The sequence below is a fragment of the Choloepus didactylus genome, chromosome 7, assembly GCF_015220235.1.
Source record: "Choloepus didactylus isolate mChoDid1 chromosome 7, mChoDid1.pri, whole genome shotgun sequence".
Lineage (NCBI taxonomy): Eukaryota > Metazoa > Chordata > Mammalia > Pilosa > Megalonychidae > Choloepus > Choloepus didactylus.
This window is the reverse complement of record NC_051313.1, coordinates 151,114,522-151,137,785: the sequence shown is the minus strand read 5'-3', so window position 1 is coordinate 151,137,785 and position 23,264 is coordinate 151,114,522. Positions and strand designations below refer to the sequence as shown.

The following is a 23,264-nucleotide window of genomic DNA, read 5'->3' as shown; positions in this document are numbered from 1 at the left end:
AGAGTTCCAATTTCTCCACATCCCCTCCAGCATTTGTAGTTTCCTGTTTGTTTAATGGCAGCCATTCTAATCGGTGTTAGATGGTATCTCATTGTGGTCTTAATTTGCATCTCTCTAATAGCTAGTGAAGGTGAACGTTTTTTCATGTGTTTCTTGGCCATTTTTATTTCCTCTTCAGAGAACTGTCTTTTCATATCTTTTGCCCATTTTATAATTGGGCTGTCTGTACTATTGTCATTGAGTTGTAGGATTTCTTTATCTATGCAAGATATCAGTCTTTTGTCAGATACATGGTTTCCAAAAATTTTTTCCCATTGAGTTGGCTGCCTCTTTACCTTTTTGAGAAGTTCCTTTGAGGTGCAGAAGCTTCTAAGCTTGAGGAGTTCCCATTTATCTATTTTTTCTTTTGTTGCTTGTGCTTTGGGTGTAAAGTCTAGGAAGTGGCCGCCTAATACAAGGTCTTGAAGATGTTTTCCTACATTATCTTCTAGGAGTTTTATGGTACTTTCTTTTATATTGAGATCTTTCGTCCATTTTGAGTTAATTTTTGTGTAGGGTGTGAGGTAGGGGTCCTCTTTCATTCTTTTGGATATGGATATCCAACTCTTCCAGCCCCATTTGTTGAAAAGACCATTATGACTCAGTTCAGTGACTTTGGGGGCCTTATCAAAGATCAGTCGGCCATAGATCTGAGGGTCTATCTCTGAATTCTCAATTCGATTCCATTGATCTATATTTCTATCTTTGTGCCAGTACCATGCTGTTTTGACAACTGTGGCTTTATAATAAGCTTCAAAGTCAGGGAGTGTAAGTCCTCCCACTTAGTTTTTCTTTTTTAGAGTGTCTTTAGCAATTCGAGGCATCTTCCCTTTCCAAATAAATTTGATAACTAGCTTTTCCAGGTCTGCAAAGTAGGTTGTTGGAATTTTGATTGGGATTGCATTGAATCTGTAGATGAGTTTGGGTAGAATTGACATCTTAATGACATTTAGCCTTCCTATCCATGAACATGGAATATTTTTCCATCTTTTAAGGTCCCCTTCTATTTCTTTTAGTAGAGTTATGTAGTTTTCTTTGTATAGGTCTTTTACATCTTTGGTTAAGTTTATTCCTAGGTACTTGATTTTTTTAGTTGCTATTGAAAATGGTATCTTTTTCTTGAGTGTCTCTTCAGTTTGTTCATTTCTAGCATATAGAAACATTACTGACTTATGTGCATTAACCTTGTATCCCGCTACTTTGCTAAATTTGTTTATTAGCTCTAGTAGCTGTATTGTCAATTTCCCAGGGTTTTCCAGATATAAAATCATATCATCTGCAAACAATGACGGTTTTACTTCTTCTTTTCCAATTTGGATGCCTTTTATTTCTTTGTCTTGCCGGATTGCCCTGGCTAGCACTTCCAGCACAATGTTGAACAACAGTGGTGACAGCGGGCATCCTTGTCTTGTTCCTGATCTTAGAGGGAAGGCTTTCAGTCTCTCACCATTGAGTACTATGCTGGCTGTGGGTTTTTCATATATGCTCTTTATCATATTGAGGAAGTTTCCTTCAATTCCTACCTTTTGAAGTGTTTTTATCAAAAATGGATGTTGGATTTTGTCAAATGCTTTTTCAGCATCTATTGAGATGATCATTTGATTTTTCCCTTTCAAATTTTTAATGTGTTGTAATACATTGATTGATTTTTTATGTTGAACCATCCTTGCATGCCTGGAATGAACCCCACTTGGTCATGGTGTATGATTTTTTTAATGTGTCTTTGGATTCAATTTGCAAGTATTTTGTTGAGGATTTTTGCATCTATATTCATTAGGGAGATTGGCCGGTAGTTTTCCTTTTTTGTAGCATATTTGCCTGGTTTTGGTATTAGATTGATGTTAGCTTCATAAAATGAGTTAGGTAGTGTTCCATTTTCTTCAGTGTTTTGAAAGAGTTTGAGTAAGATTGGTGTCAGTCCTTTCTGGAAAGTTTGGTAGAATTCCCCTGTGAAGCCATCTGGCCCTGGGCATTTATTTGTGGGAAGATTTTTGATGACTGATTGGATCTCTTTGCTTGTGATGGGTTGATTGAGGTCTTCTATTTCTTCTCTGGTCAGTCTAGGTTGTTCATATGTTTCCAGGAAATTGTCCATTTCCTCTACATTATCCAGTTTGTTGCCATACAGTTGTTCATAGTATCCTCTTATAATTTTTTTAATTTCTTCAGGATCTGCTGTTATGTCACCTTTTTCATTCATTATTTTGTTTATATGGGTCTTCTCTGTTTTTGATTTTGTCAGTCTAGCTAGGGGCTTGTCAATGTTGTTGATCTTCTCAAAGAACCAACTTTTGGTGATATTCATCCTCTCTATTGTTTTTTTGCTCTCTATGTCATTTATTTCAGCTTTATTCCTTGTTATTTCTTTTCTTCTACTTGGTTTAGGATTGGTTTGCTGTTCATTTTCTAGCTTCTTCAGTTGATCCATTAGTTCTTTGATTTTGGCTCTTTCTTCCTTTTTAATATATGCGTTTAGTGCTATAAATTTCCCCCTTAGCACTGCTTTTGCTGCATCCCATAGGTTTTGGTATGTTGTGTTCTCATTTTCATTCGTCTCTATATATTTAGCAATTTCTCTTGCTATTTCTTCGTTAACCCACTGATTGTTTAGGAGTGTGTTGTTTAACCTCCAGGTATTTGTGAATTTTCTAAGTCTCTGATGGTTATTGACTTCTAATTGTATTCCATTGTGGTCAGAGAATGTGCTTTGAATAATTTCAATCTTTTTAAATTTATTGAGGCTTGTTTTATGTCCCAGCATATGATCTATTCTGGAGAAAGTTCTGTGAGCACTAGAAAAGTATGTGTATCCTGGTGATTTGGGATGCAATGTTCTGTATATGTCTGTTAAATCTAATTCATTTATCAGATGGTTTAGGTTTTCAGTTTCCTTATTGGTCTTCTGTCTGGGTGATCTATCTGTAGGAGAGAGTGATGTGTTGAAGTCTCCCACAATTATTGTGGAAACATCAATTGCTTCCTTTAGTTTTGCCAGTGTTTCTCTCATGTATTTTGTGGCACTTTGACTGGGTGCATAGACATTTATGATTGTTATTTCTTCTTGTTGAATTGCCACTTTTATTAGTAGGTAGTGGCCTTCTTTGTCTCTCAAAACATCCCTGCATTTAAAGTCTATTTTATCTGAGATTAATATTGCTACATCTGCTTTCTTTTGGCTGTAGCTTGCATGAAATATTTTTTTCCATCCTTTCACTTTCAATTTCTTTGTGTCCCTGTGTCTAAAATGAGTCTCTTGTATGCAACATATTGATGGTTCATTTTTTTTGATCCATTCTGCGAATCTATATCTTTTAATTGGGGAGTTTAATCCATTTACATTCAATGTTATAACTGTGAAGGCTTTTCTTGAATCAGCCATCTTATCCTTTGGTTTACGTTTGTCATATTTATTTTTCCTCTCTCTCTATTAATATCCTTTATTGTACCCATACCGAATCTCGTTAGTACTCAACCTTTCTCCAAGTCTCTCTGTCCTTTCTTTGTTTCTCTGTCTGTAGGGCTCCCTTTAGTAACTGCAGTAGGGCAGGTCACTTGTTAGCAAATTCTCTCAGCATTTGTTTGTCTGTGAAAAATTTAAGCTCTCCCTCAAATTTGAAGGAGAGCTTTGCTGGATAAAGTATTCTTGGTTGGAAATTTTTCTCACTCAGAATTTTAAATATATCGTGCCACTGCCTTCTCGCCTCCATGGTGGCTGCTGAGTAGTTACTACTTAGTCTTATGCTGTTTACTTTGTATATGGTGAATTGCTTTTCTCTTGCTGCTTTCAGAACTTGCTCCTTCTCTTCCGTGTTTGACAGTGTGATCAGAATATGTCTCGGAGTGGGTTTATTTGGATTTATTCTATCTGGAGTTCACTGAGCATTTATGATTTGTGTATTTATGTTGTTTAGAAGATTTGGGAAGTTTTCCCCAACTATTTCTTTGAATACTTTTCCTAGACCTTTACTCTTTTCTTCCCCTTCTGGAACACCAATGAGTCTTATATTCGGACATTTCATATTATCTATCATATCCCTGAGGTCCGTTTCGATTTTTTCAATTTTTTTCCCCATTCTTTCTTTTATGCTTTCATTTTCCATTCTGTCATCTTCCAGGTCACTGATTCGTTGTTCAACTTCCTCTAGTCTTGTACTATGAGTGTCCAGAATCTTTTTAATTTGGTCAACAGTTTCTTTGATTTCCATAAGATCATCTATTTTTTTATTTAGTCTTGCAATGTCTTCTTTATGCTCTTCTAGGGTCTTCTTGGTATCCTTTGTATCCTGTACTATGGTCTCATTGTTCATCTTTAGTTCTTTGAGTAGCTGCTCTAGGTGCTGTGTCTCTTCTGATCTTTTGATTTGGGTGCTTGGGCTTGGGTTATCCATATCGTCTGGTTTTTTCATATGCTTTATAATTTTCTGTTGTTTTTGGCCTCTTGGCATTTGCTTAACTTGATAGGTTTCTTTTAGGATTTGTAGACCAATTGAAGTCCTTATCTCTAATTTATCAGATCCACAGCTTCGTGGAGTACACTTTCTCTAACTAACCAGCAGGTGTCGTCCACGAGCCACCTGTTCTCCACAAGCCAGTTCTCCCCTGGTTTGCCTTTGTGTTGAATGGGGGACTGAGTCTTGTGGGGTCCAATTGGTGTACCAAGCTTGCATGTGTAGTTGGTGTTGCCCTCCCTGTATATGGGGCATGTTTCTGGGCAGTCAGGGAGGGGGGGTGGCTCTAACAATCAAATATCCCTGGTGATCCTGGAGTTTTAAAGGTGCTGCAATAGTCTAATCCTTCAGTTCAGTCCTGCCACAGTTTGTCTCTGCCACTGACCCACAAGTCCTTGGTATTGGTGTATGGCTCCTGAGACTTGTGAGTGGGTCCCTCTTCCAGGCCGTGCACCCCCTGTTCCTCTGTTGAGGGATGACTGTGCTATGTCACAGGTGAGTACTGTCTCCCCAGGGCGGTTCTGGGCTGCTGGGCTGTGTAGGGAGGCTCCCAGTCTGCTGAAATGATGGCTGAATGGGGCTTTGTTAATTCACACTGCTCCACCTTCCCAATTCTGGGATAATCAGCTGAGGTTGCAGGGAAGGCTAATGTCCACGCCCAGTTTTGTGGAGTGTGCCTGTTATTTGAAGCACTTCCATCACACTGGGTTGTCTGGGGCAGCTCTGGGCTATGGGGCTGGCGATGGGCAGGAGTGTTTCCTGTCCACCAGGATGATCGCTGTTAGCGGACACCCCCCTTTTCTTGGGAAGTTGTGGTGTTTAGTGAAATTTCTCAGCCACTGGATTATTGCCTTTTGTCTCAGAGCTCTGTTAGTTCTGCTCTTGTCTTGACCTGCCCAAATTGCAAGTCTTTGAAGCTTTCTGTATTGGGCTTCTTAGAGTAATTGTTTTACAAAAAGAAAAAAGGATTAAAAAAAAAAAAAAAAGGGCCCTCCTCAGAGATCTAATGGGTTATTGAAATGCTAAGAGACAAAGCAATTAGGGCCATTAAGGAAAGGTCCACAGGGCAGAGAGATCAGCTTTTCTTCAGGATTTGCATATGAGCCTCAGGGCCTGAGCTCTGCCCTTCCCCTTTCTATGTTTCCCAGAACTCCCAAAATCCTCCGCTTTTATTTTGGAGTTTTTTGTGCTGTTTTTTTCCATGTCTGTCTCCTCTCTGCTGGGCTGGCTGCTCTCAGATTCACTGGTGTCTGGTCTCAGTCTATCTGTGGTTGGAGTTTGGATCAGTAGAATGAGTTTCCGATAAGGGCTGCCACTGCAGTTCTCCCTTCTCCTTCCCAGAGCTGACAGCCCCTCCTCCCACAGGACTGAGCCCGGCAGGGAGGGGTGCAGGTCCCCTGGCCACAAAAACTTACAGATTTCGCTGATCTCAGCAGTTCCACATTTTCATGAGTGTTGTATGAAGTATGCCCAAAGTCAGATTGCTCTGTGTTGTCCAGTCCACGCAGTTCCTGGCTTTCTACCTACTTTCCTGGAGGAGTAACTAAAACATACAGCTCACCAGTCCGCCATCTTGCCCTGCCTCCTCCTGTCTTTTCTTTTCAACCAGCAGATCTCCCTTTAATAGTTCTTGTGGGGCTGGTCTCTTGTTAATGAACTCTCTAAATTTCTGTTTGACTGAATATTTTAAAGTCTCCCTCATTTTTGAAGGATAGCTTTTCTGCATAGAGAACCCTTGGCTGGCAGTTTTTATCTTTCAGTATTTTAAATATATCATACCACTACCACCTCACCTCCATGGTTTCAGATGGGAAATCAGCACTTACTCTTATTTGGCTTTCCTTGTGTGTGTTGAATCGCTTTTCTCTTGCTACCTTCAGAACTTTCTCCTCTTTGGTGTTTGACAGTCTGATTAGTGTGTATCTTAGAATGGGTCTGTTCAGATTTATTCTGTTTGGAGTACATTGAGCTTCTTGGATTTGCATATTTATATATCTTATAAGGTTTGAGCAATTTTCAGCCATTGTTTCTTCGAATGTTCTTCCTGGCCCTTTTCCCTTGTCTTCTCTTTCTGGGACACCCATGATGCACATATTTGTGTGCTTTATATTATCAACCATTTCCCTGAGACCCTGCTCAAAATGTTCAATTTTTTTTCTCTATTTGTTCTTTTGTCTCTTTGAATTTGGTTGCTCTGTCTTCTGGTCATTGATCCTCTCTTCTGCCTCTTCAAATTTGCTCTTGTGTATCTCTAGTATGTTTTAAATTTCATCTCAGTGTCTTTCATTTCCATATGTCTGTTATTTTTCTATGTATTATTTCCAATTATTCTTTATGCTCTTCTAGTGTCTTCTTAATATCCTTTATCTCTTTATAAACATTTTCCTTCATGTCTTTGAATTGATTCAGAAGATTTGTTTGAAAATCTTTGATTAGTTCTTCCAGATTCAGTGTCTCCTCTGAGTTACTGATTTGTCCCTTTAACTGGGTCATATTTGACTGGGCCATTTCTTCCAGTATTTTAGAATGCCTTGTGATTTCCTGTGAGATTTTATACTCTGTGCCCCGGAGTAGGAGGTGGGAGGTGGGAGGGATCCTGGCCACCGCCTCTGGGCACTTCTCAAGCTGTGAAGGACCGAGTGAGGGGGAGGGGAGAGTTCTGGCCAATCCAGGATGGAAGTTTCCTACCTGATATTTTTCTCTTTGTCTGATTCAGCATTTTTGGGACCCTTCTTCAGTCTTTACCTTCCTCCAGAATTCTGACCAAGTTAGTTTTGTTATTTTTTTTCTTTCTTTCTTTTTCTCACTTTTTTTTTTTTTTCCTTTTTTTTTTTTTTTTTGCTGACTGTCTGGGGAGAGTTTTCCAGTAGGTACCTTATGTCACCATGATGTCATTGCATATGTTTTTGAGTGCTATATCTTCTTAATTAATTGTCCCTTTTATCTATATACAGTGTCATTCATTGTCCTTTTTAACAGTTTTTACTTAAAGTCTGTTTTGTCCACACTCTATTTTGATTACTGTTTGCATAAAATATTTTTCTATCCTTTCACTGTCAATCTACTTGTGTCTTTGAATTTAAGGTGTGTCTCTTGTAAACAGCATATAGTTGGGTCATGTTTTTTTTTTTTTTTAAATCCATTTTGCCAATCTCTGCCATTTGGAGAATTTAATCCATTTACATTTAAAGTAACTACTGATAACTCAGGACTTGTTTCTGCCATTTTGTCATTTGGTATTTTTCCCTCTATTCTTCCATCACTGCCTTCTTTTGTATTTAGCTGATCTTTTGTAATGAACCCTTTAAAATCCCTTCCCATTTCCTTCTGTGTATATTTTTCTGACATTCTCTTTGTGGTTTCCCAGGGTGTAAATTTAACATCCTAAATCTATTACACTCTCACTTAATTTGATACCAATTTAACTTCATTAGCATTCATCATCCCACTGCTTTCTGGCCTCCAAGGTTTCGGATGAGAAATCTTGAGTATCCCTTTTATATGATGCATTGCCTCACTCTTGCAGCTTTCAGGATTCTTTGTTTGTCTTTGGCATTAACAGTTTGATTATAATGTGACTCAGCATGGATTTCTTTGTTGTTTATTGAGCTTCTTGGATGTATATATTCATATCTTTTTTAAACTTGGGAAAATGTCACCCATTATTTCTTTGAAAATTCCCTTTGCCCCTTTCTCTCTTCTTTTTTCTTCTGGGACTCCCACATGCATAAGTCATTATGCTTGATCATGTCCCACAGGTCTCTCAGGCTTTGTTCACTTTTTAATTTTTTTTATCCTAGAATATAACATATATACATAGAAGTCATGACTTTCCAAGCGCAATTTAACAAGTAGTTTGAGAGCAAATTTCAAAGAATGTTACGGGTTACAGTTCCACAGTTTCAGTCATTTCCTTATTGTGAAATATATATGCAGAATGGTACTATCTTTCAAAATATGATTTAACATGTAGTTATATAGGAAATTTCCAAAAATGTTATGAGTTAGTTTTTTTTATTCTTTCTTCCTTCTGCTCCTCAGACTGACCTCATTGTCTTATCTTCAAGTTCACTGATTTTTTTCTTCTGCCAGCTCCAATCTGCTGCTGAACTTCTCCAGGTAATTTTAAATTTCTGTTATTGTGGGCTTCAGCTCTGTTTGGTTCTTTTTCACAGTTCCTTTTCTCTGTCAATTCTCTTTATGTTCCTCTTATCATTTTCTTGATTTTTTTTTTTTTTTTTTTTTTAGTTTTTTGTCCTTGTTTTCCTTTAGCTCTTTGAGCATGTTTAGGACTGTATTAGTTAGGGTTCTCTAGGGAAACAGGGTGGGTCATGAAAAGAATTAGAAATATCCCTCAAGCCATTTACCTCAGGACATTCCACTGCAGTTTCATCTCATGAAACAGGATTAATCTCTCCAGGCAGAGGAGTGAGGGCTGCTTCCTCAGGGGAGGTGATTATAGGTTTAACAGGCACTGAAGGGTTAATCTCTTTAGATGGAGGTTGGATGGCAGGCTCCTCAGGGCAAACTGGAGGTGGGGGGGTGGCTGTTTCCTCAGGACAGACCATTACAGGTATATCTAGCAAAGACTCAGCAGAATCCAGGGTTTCAGTGTCCTCATTGCCGTTATTATCAATCCATGTGTCCCCATCCCAAGTTTCAGGATCCCATTCTTTTCCAATCAATGCCTTTACTTTAACATCAGAAACCCTATGAAGTTGAGATTTTGGTTTATGTTATAAATCCGCTACTCACACAGTGAGATTCTGGGTCTGGTTTTTGTGGTCTGCGGCCACAAGAAATAAGATTTTCTTTCAGGGCACCCATAGAAACCTTTACATCTGTCATACGGCACATCAGTTTCAAATTTGAAGCCTTTAGCTCGTCCCTTTCTCTTAAAACTTTATCCAGTGTATCTAAGAGCAACCAGCCAACATCATTATACCTCTTAACTCCACAGAACTCTGTTAAGGTGTCAAAAACACTGTCACCCTGAGCCCTGCTTCTTACAAGAGTATGATTAGGCAAATCAAATGGTGATATTTTGCATATCTCCATTGCCAACTCACACCATGTGCAATCTTGATTACTGGAAATAGAGTCATCAGTGCCTTTGAATTTAATCAGAGTAGAAAACTGATAGTAAAAGCCCATTTTAAGATTCTGTTTCTCAGGAACCACTCCCAGTGCCAAGCTGTATTAGCTAGGGTTCTCTAGGAAAACAGAACCAATAAGAGGTATCTGTAAATATAAGATTTTATAAAAAGTGTGTCATGCAGCTGTGGGGATGCACGAGTCCAAATTCCGTAGGGCAGGCAGCAAACTGGCAACTCCAATGAAGCTGTTCAGTGAACTCTTCAGGAGACGCTGGCTAGCTGAAGAAGAAGTAAAGGTCCTCTGTCTTTCTCCCTTAAAAGTCTTCAACTGATTGGGTTAAATCCAGCTGGTTGAATTCTCTCATTGTGGAAGATATGTCCTTCATTGATGTAATCAGTCACAGGTGCAGTCAATTGACTGATGATTTAGTAAACCAGCCTTCTGGTTTATTAACTAGCCACAAATGACTTTGCAGTAAGGGTTAGGCCAGTGCTTGCTTGACCAGACATCTGGATACCATCACCCAGCCAAGTTGACACATAAACCTAACCATCATAAGGACCATTTTTAAAAAGTCTTTGTCTGTTATATTCCAGGTCTAGTCATCCTCATTGATGGTTTCTAAGGCTTCAATATTCTCCTCTGCCTGGGCTGTCACTTCCTGTTTCCTTGTGTGTTTTTTGTAATCTTTTTTGAAACCTGGACATTTTAATATTTTAACATGTTGTCACTGGAATTTAGACTCTGAGGTGTCTGTTGCTTTAGCTTGTATCCAGCTAGTGTTTTTTTTTTTTTTAATCTTCATTTTATTGAGATATATTCACATACCACGCAGTCATACAAAACAAATCGTACATTCGATTGTTCACAGTACCATTATATAGTTGTACATTCATCACCTAAATCAATCCCTGACACCTTCATTAGCACACACACAAAAATAACAATAATAATAATTAAAGTGAAAAAGAGCCATTGAAGTAAAAAAGAACACTGGGTACCTTTGTCTGTTTGTTTGTTTCCTTCCCCTATTTTTCTGCTCATCCATCCATAAACTAGACAAAGTGGAGTGTGGTCCTTATGGCTTTCCCAATCCCATTGTCACCCCTCATAAGCTACATTATTATACAATTGTCTTCGAGATTCATGGGTTCTGGGTTGTAGTTTGATAGTTTCAGGTATCCACCACCAGCCCACCAGCTACCCCAATTCTTTAGAACCTAAAAAGGGTTGTCTAAATTGTGCACAAGAGTGCCCACCAGAGTGACCTCTCGGCTCCTTCTGGAATCTCTCTGCCACTGAAGCTTATTTCATTTCCTTTCACATCCCCCTTTTGGTCAAGAAGATGTTCTCCGTCCCACGATGCCAGGTCTACATTCCTCCCCGGGAGTCATATTCCACGTTGCCAGGGAGATTCACTCCCCTGGGTGTCTGATCCCATGTCCAGCTAGTGTTTTGACGAAGCTTTCCTTGAATGCCAGGTGCCAATGAGAGAGAGAGAGAGAGAGAGAGAGAGAGAGGGAGGGAGGGAGGAAGAGAGAGAGCCAGGCTAATGAGTTAAGAGAATAGCTTGATGAAAGTCAGCATTACCCCATACAGCAACTGTTAAAAAAAGCTGAAAAAGAGGTCAGACTTCAATTAGAGATATGAATGAAGCAGATCTGGTTAGGACTAAGGTAAATCAGACTAATGGATAAAGGATGATATTGGCTGTATTTTAAAACTTCAACTTCTGTGTGATACCAAAGGAAGAGATGTTTATTTAGTGCAAATTTATATTTTCTGTAGCACACTATCTAATTTAACTTGTATGGTCAGTTTATTTGAACACCATAATTACATGGAACCTTGAATAGGGAGTGAGATCTGGGTTGGTTTGTACAGGTTAGCATGAAGCCCTGAAACATCTCAGAGTAATTTGGGCAGAGGATAAAAAAGTATTTGCAAAGCTGCCTTGAGGGACTAGGGAAAATGTGGAAATATTAAACTTCCCCACCTAGGGAAGTCCTGATATTCTCACAAGTATTGGGGACTACCAGTTTAGTAGGCTGAGCCCTTGATCTTGGGGCGTGCCATTTTGAAACTTATTCTGCAAAGGAGAAGCTAAGCCTATTTATAATTATGCCTAAGAGTCACCTCCAGAGAACCTCTTTTGTTGCTCAGATGTGGCCTCTTTCTAAGCCAACTCTGTGTGTAAACTCACTGCCCTCCCCGCTACGTGGGATATGACTCCCAGGGGTGTAAATCTCCCTGCCAACATAGGACATGACTCCTGGCAATGAGCCTGGACCCAGCATCATAGGATTGAGAAGGCTTTCTTGACCAAAAGGGGTAAGAGAAATGAAACAAAATAAAGTTTTAGTGGCTGAGAGATTTCAAATGGAGCTGTGAGGTAATTCTGGAGGTTATTCTTATGCAGTATATAGATATCCCTTTTTAGTTTTTAGTCTATTAGAATAGCTAGAAGGAAATACCTGAAACCGTTGAACTATAATCCAGTAGCCTTGATTCTTGAAGGTGATTTTATAACTATATAGCTTTTATGGTGTGACTGTGTAATTGTGAAAACCTTGTGACTGACACTCCCTTTATCCAGTGAATGGACAGATGAATAAGAAAATAAATACAAAAAAATGCATAAATAATAGGGATAAGGGGTATGGAATGTTTTGGGTTTCCTTTTTTATTTTTGTTTTTATTTTTTTTTTGGAGTAATGAAAATGTTCAAGTGTTGATTGTGGCGATGAATGCACAACTATACAATGATACCAAGAACCATTGATTGTACACTGGTATGTGAATATCTCAATAAAATTGCATTAAAAAAAGAGAGACTAGCTCAAGGCCAATGCCTAGGAGCCACACTGATCCTTTTTGTGCATGTTTCTTATCTTGGGCCTGCAAGTGTGGCCCTGGGAATTCCCCTGTTTATGTGGAGCATGCCCCCTCTTGTCCAGAAATAGTTTCCTCACAGTCTCATGCACTGCACTGTTTGTCCTACAGCCAGCAATCCCTCGCCAAAGGGAGCCACTTGACTTCTCTCCCACTGCGCCAGTGAGGGGCAGGTGAGGGGCCAGTCAGGGCGCCAGGTGAGCCTGCTGCTTTTTAAGTATGCTTTTTCTTTATTCGGTGCTTGCCCTGATACTACAGTCCTTTAACTGTTCTCTGGGCAGTTAGAATATAGAATAGCTAGAAGGAAAGATGTTTCTGCCAGTTTTTGCTGGTTGTTCAAAGCTTCGGGCATAGGGCTGCAGGGGCGGATGGAACCCTGAAGCATTTCACTCAGCCATCCTGATCGGGCTTCCTATCATTTTTAAGTTGCCTTTTTCAGTGCTCACCCAGTTACTGCTACCCTTTAAGTGTTTTCCAGTACTCTGCAAAACACGGTTCTACCTGGTTTTGCTTGTTGTTCAAAAGTTTCATCAGGGGAATGGAACCCTGGAGCATCTCACTTCTTCATCTTGGTGTCATTGCTATAGCCTTTATTTTTGGATAGATGTTTCCTTTTTAGAAAACTTGATCTATTTAATGATCACCCACCATGTGTCAGGTCTTCTGCTAAAGACACACAGCTTCCTGCCTTCTGGGAGCTTATTAGGAATAAATAGCCAATCCCAACTGTCCCAGCTGTGTCAGGGGAGGACCTGGCACCATGAAAATGTCTGACATGGGCTCGGGGATGGCTCCCGTGGAAATGACAGTGCGCCGAGACCTGTTGGGTCAGCAGTAGCTAGCCAGGCAAGAGGTTGGGCAGAAAATGTCCCCTAAAGGGCTGGGGACAGGGGGTTCCTCTTACAAGATGGGGAGACTGCAGGCTCCAGTCAAGGAAAAAGGACGCCGAAAGCAAGTGTTCTCTTTTGTGTCATCTTGCTTTCTGGATGTCCTTCTCACAAGAATGGTTGCTGGGTTGCTGTGAGTCGAGCAATCACAGCTGAATGCTGGCTTTCTCAGAACCCTGTGGAACAGGAACCAGGACCTGGGTAAGTGCTGGTGCTGGGTCGGCAACACGCAGAACCGTCAAGCCGGCAAGTATATAATCCTTGCCACGAGGCTGTGAGGCAAGCGCTAGTATTTCCTTCTGCAGATGAGGAAATTGAGGCCAAGTAAGTTTCCCAAGGGCACAGGGCTAAGAAATTACAGAAGTCGAGTTCAGACTCTCGAGAAAAGCCCGAGCTCTTTCCACCCTCCTCTCAACTCTGTTATCCCCCTGCGGTGCAGCTTCACACCCCTTCTGTCTTCCTGGCCTTTATCTGAGCAGCCTCCCCCACCCAACACCTGCCCCCAGATTGCCTTTCTCCTGAAGCACTTCCTCCTATTTGCAATGCTGTGTTCCGGGGAAGATGGTCCGTTAGAAGGGAACAAGATAAAGAGATTTGATGTCACATACTTCACAGCCCTGATGGATATATTCTCCAAATCCTCTTCCTTCTTCACACCTTACTCTTTTAAAATATTGTATTCTTCTTTTTATATTTTTCAAATTTCTTTTGTTTTCTAAGGCTGTTCAGTAGTTTTAAGTTTCTGCTGTTTGTTGTGTCTGCTGGGTCTGGATCAGGAGTGAATTTTCTTATTTGTGTTTTGTTAATTTTGGAAAAGGAGCTCATGTTCAGTCAGGCTTTGTGGGTGGGAATCTGACTGGCCTTGTTTGAAGGTGTTTTGTTTTGGCTCTAGCCTTACAACCTGGAGATGTCCCCAGCCTGTGATCACTTTCTACATAAAATTTCTTAGTTTGGGGGTTTAGGTCATCAGAGGAGTGTGTATTCAAAGTCCAAACCTGTTTGTAGACAGCCCCATAGTTACAGATTCTCACAGAGACTATTTTATATTCCATGCCCAGTCCAGGAAAAACAAATTCTTTTGCTAGTGGGCTGCTTTTTTCTAGTCCATCCTTTCATTGAGGGGGTAGCACATTGAAGAGTGTTGCATTAAAGGGTGGAGAGCGTCTTAGTTCCAAGCTTTTTTCTTGCAACCTTCCAACCTCAGCTGCTGTCGGCCTTTGGACGGTGAGTTTGGCAGTGCCCCCACAGGGCCACCCTTTGGGTTGACTGCCCGCACCCAGTGCTCTGTTTCCCATCCCTGGATTTCTTTTGCTTTCCAGTGAGCCCAGCTCTGCATTTGAAAGATTGTTTGTAATATTGTATCCAACATACATAGGTGTTTTGTAGGCAGGAGGCTGTTTTTAGAAGTGCTCTTCCTTTTAAGAAGATCAAAGTTATGGTCTTCCGTGATGTCTTAGAACTATGAAAAACAGCTCATCTTAGAAATTATTCATCTAATGTCAGAAAGCAACCTGGTGGAACTTCACCGTAAATTCTGTGAATGATGATAACACTGACTGCGAAGTCCTCTCCATTTTCCTGACAGGGCCCGGCTCTGAGGGGAGCCAGAGAGCTTCCGGAAGGCACGCAGACATGTCCCTGGATGACATCAAGATGAGATCTGCTGACTTCCTGGAGAAGCAGCACATTGACAGCGGGGGCTTCGGAAAGGTGTCTTTGTGTTTGCACCGAAACCATGGCCTCGTGGTCCTGAAGAACGTGTACACGGGACCCAAGCGCATCGAGTGAGTGGGAGCAGAGTGGGGGCCGTGGAGGCACAGGCCGAGGGCAGCTTTGAAATGTTCGTGTCTTACGAGGGCTTTCAAACGAGGCGGATGTGGTTTAAATTCCAGGATGCGGCCTTTCCCCCAGGCATACTGACCACCCCGCTACGTGGTTATGATTCTTGTCTCTAGAGCTCAGTTGAGGAGTGTGAAGCTGGGAACTAGTGAAAAGTTCACAGCTAGTAAACAATGAAAGAGGAATGAAGGGAAGGGAATAGAGGTAAGATGGTGATGAGGGAGGCAGTGCAAAGAAAACGGGTGGGCAGGGATCCATGAAATTGGGCAGATTTTCTTGCTTCACATTTTTGGCCAGCAAGTATGAAAATAAAGATAGCTCATTCATTAGAGGTTCAAAGAACCCCCTCCTTTAAAGCAACTGGGGGAGTAGTTTTACGTTTCCTTCCTGGTTATGAGAGTGGCTATGTTTTGTTTTTATTATACTGTCCAATACAGCCTTTTCCCAGGCTATATTGCTGCTATCCGTGAATTTTTCATTCATTTCTTTATTGAATTAACATTTATTGAACACCCATGGACAGTCATTGGGAAGCAGGATCACAACGATGAACAAGAAGACTGCTCTGCCTCCTACAGCTGGTAGCCTGTCCCTGGAAGAGATCAATACATACACAAGTGATTCTACAAGCGTGGGAGAAGTGGCATGCTCATAACCCACCCTAACTAGCCCCTCTCCTTCCCCAGGTACAACGAGTCCCTGCTCGAGGAGGGGAAGATGATGCACAGACTGAAACACAAACGGGTGGTGAAGCTCCTGGGCTTCGTCATGGAGGACGGGATCTACTCTCTAGTGATGGAGTACATGGAGAAGGGCAACCTGATGCAGGTGCTGAAGGCCGAGGTAGGCTCCCCTTCCTGGAGACCAGGTGTTGTGTGTCCGTCATGGTCATTACTGTGAGGTTCTCTTGTAGCTTTCTGGCATAAGATCCTCCCTTTGAGAGTGCTAGGTATTTGGCATTTTCTGGAAGTCAGTCTCTTGGTCAGTCTTCCTTGACTTTCCCTGTCCTGTACAGGGTTCCTCCAGCCACTCGATTCCTGCAGATGGTTCTCTGTATCACTCACTTGGAAAGTCACCTCTTTGTCTCCATATCGTAGTTGGCTTTTGATAATACCCATCAGCCTCTCTCAGCTCCACAGTTCAGAGGTAGGCCATGTCTTAGTTTCCTGGCTGCTATGACAAAGACCACATCTTGGGTGGCTTCACAACAGGAATTTGTTGGTTCATGGTGTCAGAGGCTGCAAGGCTTGCTTCCCCCCAGGGTGAGTAGCTTTCTGGCTGGCCAACAATCCCTGGGTTCCTTGGCCTTCCCATCACATGACAATGCCCTTTCCCTTCTCTGCCACTGTCATCTCTTCCAGTTCCTTCTCTGGGTTCTTTTGCTTCCTGCTTCTTCCCCTCCATGTGGCTTTCTCTTCATAAAGCCTCCAGGAGTGGGATGAAGGCCCAATCTCATGCAGTTGGGCCATAGCTTAACTGAAAATAACATCTTCAAAAGGTCCTATTTATGGTGGGTTCACACCCAAAGGAATGGATTAAGATTAAAAACATGTTTTCTTTTTTTTTTTCCTGGAGGACATAATTTAAATGTACCCCAGGTCATGTCTTCGTGAAGCACATGGTATGATGTGGGGTATGTGCATAATGGCTAAAAATTAAATAGCGATTGATTGATTAAAGCCTGAATGCTCGAAATGACTGTAAGATGAGGGAATATTAATGATTGTACTTAGATACCATTTAAGAAATGTTTGTGTTAGGTTAAATATAGAATAGTATATGCAACAGCACTGGATAAGAGTTAAAACAGGAAAATAAAATTTGTTGACCAAAACCCAATAATTTAAAACCTTTTTTTTTTTTTTTTTTGGAGTTTATGCAACTACTAACAGCCAAGTGTTGTGCTGGTTGCTCCGGGATCAATAGCAGATATGACATAGATAAGGCAAGGAGGCAGATGGTAAAAGAAGGGTGTGGGGTGTATGATCTTCTGGTATCATTGGGTGCTGGGGGAGCTCAGGGGAGAGGCACCCACCCCAGCTTGGCAGAGAAGGGAGTGGCTTCCAGGAGGGGGAAGCTTGAGCCGGATTTTGAAGGAAAGTAGAAGTTCTGAAACTGAGAATTAGGGAGAAGTGTTCTAGGCAGAGAGAAAGGCATGGGCAAAGGAGGGAATGTGGGGAACTGAAAATGACCGAGCATAGAGTGCATGTAAGGAGCAGCGAGATACAACTGCCTTTGTGGCAGATAATTCCCCTTTTCCATCTTATCCCACCCGCTTACCCCACAACTGCCGAAAGCCATGTCGGTTCTTTTACGTCAACAGACATTTCTCAAAAAATACAAATAACCTGTGAGAAGCACGATTACTTATACACACTGTGTTATAATTTGATCAGATTGCTCGCCTTCCCAGAACTAGATCAGATCAGCTGCGTGAAAAAGGCATTTTGATTGGAGGATGAGTTGTTGGGGACACAAAGCGTTCTGCAGGACCAGGCAACAAAAGGGGCACTAGTTAGGGCTCAAGAGGAAAAGAAGGGTGGGAAGGTGATCAGCTTCATTGGCTCAGAATTTTCTCCCAAGTCCAACCATATACTAAGGAAGAGGGGAAAAATATCTCCTGCTACTTTTTAGACAGTGATGACCAGGTTGTTAATTCTGTAATTTAGTTACATTTAGAGTTAAATTGTGGCTTGGGAAACTAACTTCCATCATTAAATTTTTTTTTCCTGTTTACCAACAAGCAACATACACATACATTTTTAGGAAACAGCTTGTTCTTTTCAATGTTAAGCAAAAAGAATGTTTAATCACTCTACTAAAAACTGCAATTGTCTCTTAATACAATGGGAAGTAAGGGTGGGCTGAGACACGGCAAAGACCTGAAACGTGATACCAAATCACCAAATAGATCTTAAATTCTCTTCAGTATGCTTTTTTTTAAATATAGTTAATAGTAATATTTTAATATTCTATCATCAAAAGTAACAAATATACTACACCAGTGTTAAGGGTCAATAATAAAGGGGATAAGGGCTATGGAATGGTGTTTTTTTTTTTTGAGTAATGAAAATGTTCTAAAATTATGGTGATGGTTGCACAACTATTCGATGTTACTGTGAGCCATTCAATTTCTATTTTTTTTTAAATTCAGTTTTATTGAGATATATTCACATACCATACAGTCATCCGTGGTGTATAATCAGCTGTTCACAGTACCATCATACAGTTGTGCATTCATCACCAGAATCTATTTTTTGAACATTTTCCTTATAACTAGAAAAAGTAAAAATGTGACTAAAAAATAAAAGTGAAAAAAGAACACCCAAATCACCCCCCCCCACCCTATTTTTCATTTAGTTTTTGTCCCCATTTTTCTACTCATCCATCCATACACTGGATAAAGGGAGTGTGATCCACAAGGTTTTCACAGTCACACTCTTCAGTATGGTATTAACGTCACATTATCTCATAGATTGATTTTACATGGTTGGTGATCAGTGTGGGCACATTTCCCTTACATTCTTTTTTCTCTTAACATGATTTCATGTACACAGTTCCATGACATTGTTCACATGTTTAATATAAATTTAGTAACACATCATAGGAATATACCATAGAGAATGTTTGTCTTTATATTTATTTATCTGTTCATTCAATAAGCATCTCCTGTCCCAGGCACCATTCTAAGAACTAAGGATATAATCTTAATAATAATAATAACAACAACAATAGATAGATTTGTTCTCGAGGACCATAATTTTACAGGATTTTTACCTTACCAGCTTGGCATGGGATTTTTATTTTTACACTGACAAAATGCCACTGTAATAACCTTTAAGATTCCAAAATGAAGTCATTCTTGGAAAAGGGGCTGGTCTCACAATGGCTGTGTTGTGGCAGAGGAAATCTCATGAATAGACCTCAGGTTCAGAGCCCACATGTTTAATGAAACATGTTTTGGCCTATTTGATGACTTTTCCATTTCACCGAGTTAACGTCACTTTTTTTAGATCAGCATCCCACTTTCTGTGAAAGGAAGGATGATTCTGGAGACCATTGAAGGGATGCTCTACTTACATGGAGAAAGTGTGATCCATAAGGACCTGAAGCCTGAAAATATCCTCGTTGATAATGATTTTCACATTAAGGTAAACCATAATCTGTAAGCTTCTAGAAGGCTGGGGTAATTTTCGTTTTAATTCTCCACTGTAAATCCATATTTGTAAATGGTAGATGATAAAGGAAGACCTGGATCAGCTTATAACTGGTTATGCTGAAAGGCTCTACCAAAGGTGAAAAGAAAGAAAACAGACTTTATGGAATTGGGAGATACCTGTAAGGACATAATTCATATCTTTTTGGGAGAAGTGGAATTGAATGGGGTAAGAAAACCTCTTTCCTAGATTTTGTATTCCTCTTCCATTAGAGACTTTGAGATGGAAACATTCAAGGGTTGCCATGTTGACCTCGGAATGGGCCATTCTCTTCATTTTCCCCAGGAAATCCACGTGACTCTTTGAGAACCCCTCCTCTGAAAGTGAGGGGAGCATGAGGGTGTATGCACAAACATCCTCAGAATCCAAAGATGGTCCGAGAGCCCATTCAGCAGTGAGTTGGCCATTTTGGCATTAAAAGCTTCTGCTTTGAAATGTGGCTGTGTTAATGTTTTGTATTTGGTCATTTACTTCCATTTTCCCTTTCTGTTTCAATTTCCTTTTGAAAACTCTCAGGGGAAGTAAGTGTTTGGTCATTTACTTCCTTTCATGGGAATGATTCAGGAACTGCTGACACAGGTGGCCCAGTATACTAGAAGATTCCGCTCTTAACACTTTGTTCTAGTCTTGGAGAGACTTTTATTCCTGCATCTTTCTTTGCATTAATAATGTAATCCCTTTTATTCTGTGCATAACAAAGATTGGGTAGCCCCGCTGTGGATTTTAAGATGATCCCATGCCAAAATTCATCCCCAAATGCTTTCTTGGATTCCAAGCAGCAGAAGTGGAACTGTCCCGTTTGATTTCTTCTTAACTCTGTTGTTCTTTTGTTTTGTCCTACCACCTCTGCTTTGTGAATGACCTTGATATGTTTCTCTCTGCTTTTCTTAATCTGTTTTTCTTCTCCTTCCTATCCTATCTTCTCTTAGGCTCACACTAAGGTTAACTCAAAACAAGCAGCAACCCAGTTGTTATCCCCAGTGTGTCTTGGGAATCATTGGACACTCACCTTCATGGGCCTCTGGACACCATCTGGAAAAATAGAAGGTGGACTACTTAGTTACCATCTGCTACACAAATAGGGAGTCAGTTGAAAAGAAAATACCTTTTTTTCCCTACCTGTAGAAATAGTTGGACAGACATAGTAAATGAAGAATTGGAATAAACATGTTTTGTTGTTGTTGTTGTGGATGATGATGTCAGAAATGCCTTTTGCTTTTCCCTCTCCTACCCCAGCAAATTCCCTGCCTCTATTGCATAAGAATTCAGATACCAGAATTTCACATGGATATTTCTTGGGGCGGGACATTGGGGGAATTTTCCAGATTGGCTGAGAAAACAAAAAGTTTCTGTGCATCTGTGACTGGTGGTCATCTTTCATTTAAAACAGAAGTAGCTATTTTTAAACCTACCTGGTGCAACCATTTCTGGAAAATTCATATTTTCCAGATACCTCGCATCTATTGGATAAGCCCAGCATTTAAAGCCAAATCCGATTTGCCTTGTGTCGTGTCAACAGAACAATCCCAGTGGTTTGATCTCTCTTGCAGATAGCCGATCTTGGCGTTGCTTCCTTTAAGACGTGGAGTAAACTGACTAAAGAGGCACATAATGAGCAGAGGAAAGTGACTGGAAACTCTAAGAGAACCGGTGGCACCCTCTGCTACCTTGCCCCTGAGCACCTGAATGATGTCAACGCAAAGCCCACGGAGAAGTCAGACGTATACAGCTTTGCCATAGTACTCTGGGCAATTTTTGCTAATAAGGAACCATATGAAAGTAAGACATCTGGAGAGGAGTGGGATTTGGGTACTAATCAGAAGTTGTTACCTGAAGTAATGACCTTCAGTGAAATCGATTAAGATTCATAATTGTCTGTTTAATGTCTGTCTCACCCACTAGACGATACGCTCCCTGAGAGCTGGGGCCACATCTGATTTAGTCACTGCTCCTTCCCCGACACCTTAACCCACGATGCCTAGAACACAGTAGGTTCTTGCTGAATGAATGAGTGACTCCAGTTAAGGAGTCAGGGATCACGGGATCATGGGGAGCTGTGGTAGTGCCTCTGAGTTTGGGAGGTGGTGTAAAATTCCAGGATTCTTCTTGGACAGGAAGGCTTGCTTGCTTCTGCTTATGAGGACTCACCCTGTCCTACTCCAAGGCATTCTCTTCATACTTTCATTCATTCACTTACTCCTTCATTCAATAATTATTTTTTCCAGGGTCTACTTTAGGCATTGGGAATGTAAGGATGAGTGAGACATGGTTTGTGCAGGAGAAGAGATACTTAAAGGAGCATTCTGAGGTCCTTTTCCTATCCATCCTCTGGTGATTTTTATCCACCACTGTGGTTCCATGCTCCTCTTTTTGCTGATGCCTCTCAAATCTCTCTAGCCCTGGCCTGGCTATCCAGGTGCCTGTAAGTCCGATCCCTTACCAGAGGAACCTCCAAAGTAGCTTTCCCCCAGACACACCCATCATTGAAATGCTCTCCCTGTATCCCAGCCAGCTTTCCTCCTCTTCTGAGTTTCAGAAAACGATGTTGCCGTCAACCTACCTAGTTGCCCAACCAGAAACCTCAAGAGTCACCCCAGATTCAACCTTGCTCTTCATCTCCCGCATCCAGTCAGACATGAGAAGCTATAACTTCAGGACATGTCTATATTTCAAGTGAATCCATCCACTTCTCCCTACTCTTGCCTCTATTTAGTTCAACCGCTCCTTATTTACCTTGCAGGCTCCTTGTCTATCTCATTTTTAGCCTCATCCAACCCATCACTCACCCTTCAGGCCAAATGATTGTCCTAAAAGGCAAATATGGCCATCTTAGTACCCGTGACACTCCCCGTGGCATCAGGATGGACTACAAGGGCCTTTATGATCTGGCCTTGGCTTCTTTGTCTGGCTTTATCCCTCCTTACCACTAGTCTGCCTTTGTCAGTGTGTGCTGAACTACTCCTAACTTCTAGGATGTATCATGCTTTCTCTAATTTCCAGTCTGTTCAGATCCTGCTTGCCACTGGAGTGCTCCTTCCAGAGTCCTTCTTCCCATTCTTTACCTGGTTAACTTCTTTTTATTTTTCTGGACTCAACACAATTGTCTCTTGACTTCCCAGAGCTGGTGTGTTACCAGAACCTCTTGAACTTTCATAGCAATTATCCCTTTATGTTTCAAATCACTCTCATTGCACTAAGTTCCTTAATGGCTATGGGTGGACCATATTTGTCTTTTTTTTTTTTAATAATTCAATTTTATTGAGATATATTCACATACCGCACAGTCATACAAAGCATACAATTGTTCACAGTACCATCATATAGTTGTGTGTCGATGACCAAAATTAATTTTTGAACATTTTCATTACCACACACACAAAAGTAATGAGAATAAAAATTAAAGTGAAAAAGAACAATTACAGTAAAAAAGAACACTGGGTGCCTCCCCCCCCCCCCGTTTTTCTACTCTTCCATCCATAACACTAGACTAAGGGGGGGAGTGTGAGCCACATGGCTTTCCCAATCACATTGTTACCCCTCATAAGCTACATTGTTACACATCATCAAGATTCAGTGGTTCTGGGTTATAATTTGATAGTTTCAGGTATTTATTGCTAGGTACTCCAAATCATTAGAACCTAAAAAGGGTTATCTATATTGTGCATAAGAGTGCCCACCATAGTGACCTCTTGGTTCCTTTTGGAATCTCTTAGCCACTGAAACTTATTTCATTTCATTTCACATCCTCCTTTTGGTCAAGAAGATGTTCTCCATCCCATGATGCCGGGTCCACATTCCTTCCCGGGAGTCATATTCCACGTTGCCAGGGGGAATTGCACCCCTGG

At 40.9% G+C, this 23,264-nt stretch overlaps 1 protein-coding gene across 4 annotated transcripts in view; it reads left to right on the top strand.

Annotated features, from left to right (window-relative positions):
* Positions 1–23,264, top strand: part of RIPK1 (receptor interacting serine/threonine kinase 1) — a 66,012-nt gene that overhangs the window by 13,233 nt on the left and 29,515 nt on the right. Inside the window, exons 1-5 of one of the 4 annotated variants that reach the window (XM_037843694.1) lie at positions 8,584–8,606; positions 14,949–15,147; positions 15,889–16,045; positions 19,216–19,353; positions 20,970–21,198. In XM_037843694.1, coding sequence (XP_037699622.1) covers positions 14,996–15,147; positions 15,889–16,045; positions 19,216–19,353; positions 20,970–21,198 — 676 coding nt within the window. In that variant the 5' untranslated portion in view covers positions 8,584–8,606; positions 14,949–14,995. Of the gene's footprint in view, positions 1–8,583; positions 8,607–12,348; positions 14,588–14,948; positions 15,148–15,888; positions 16,046–19,215; positions 19,354–19,438; positions 19,588–20,969; positions 21,199–23,264 lie in introns of those variants that run through there. The other 3 variants (XM_037843693.1, XM_037843692.1, XM_037843695.1) reach the window with 3 other exon arrangements.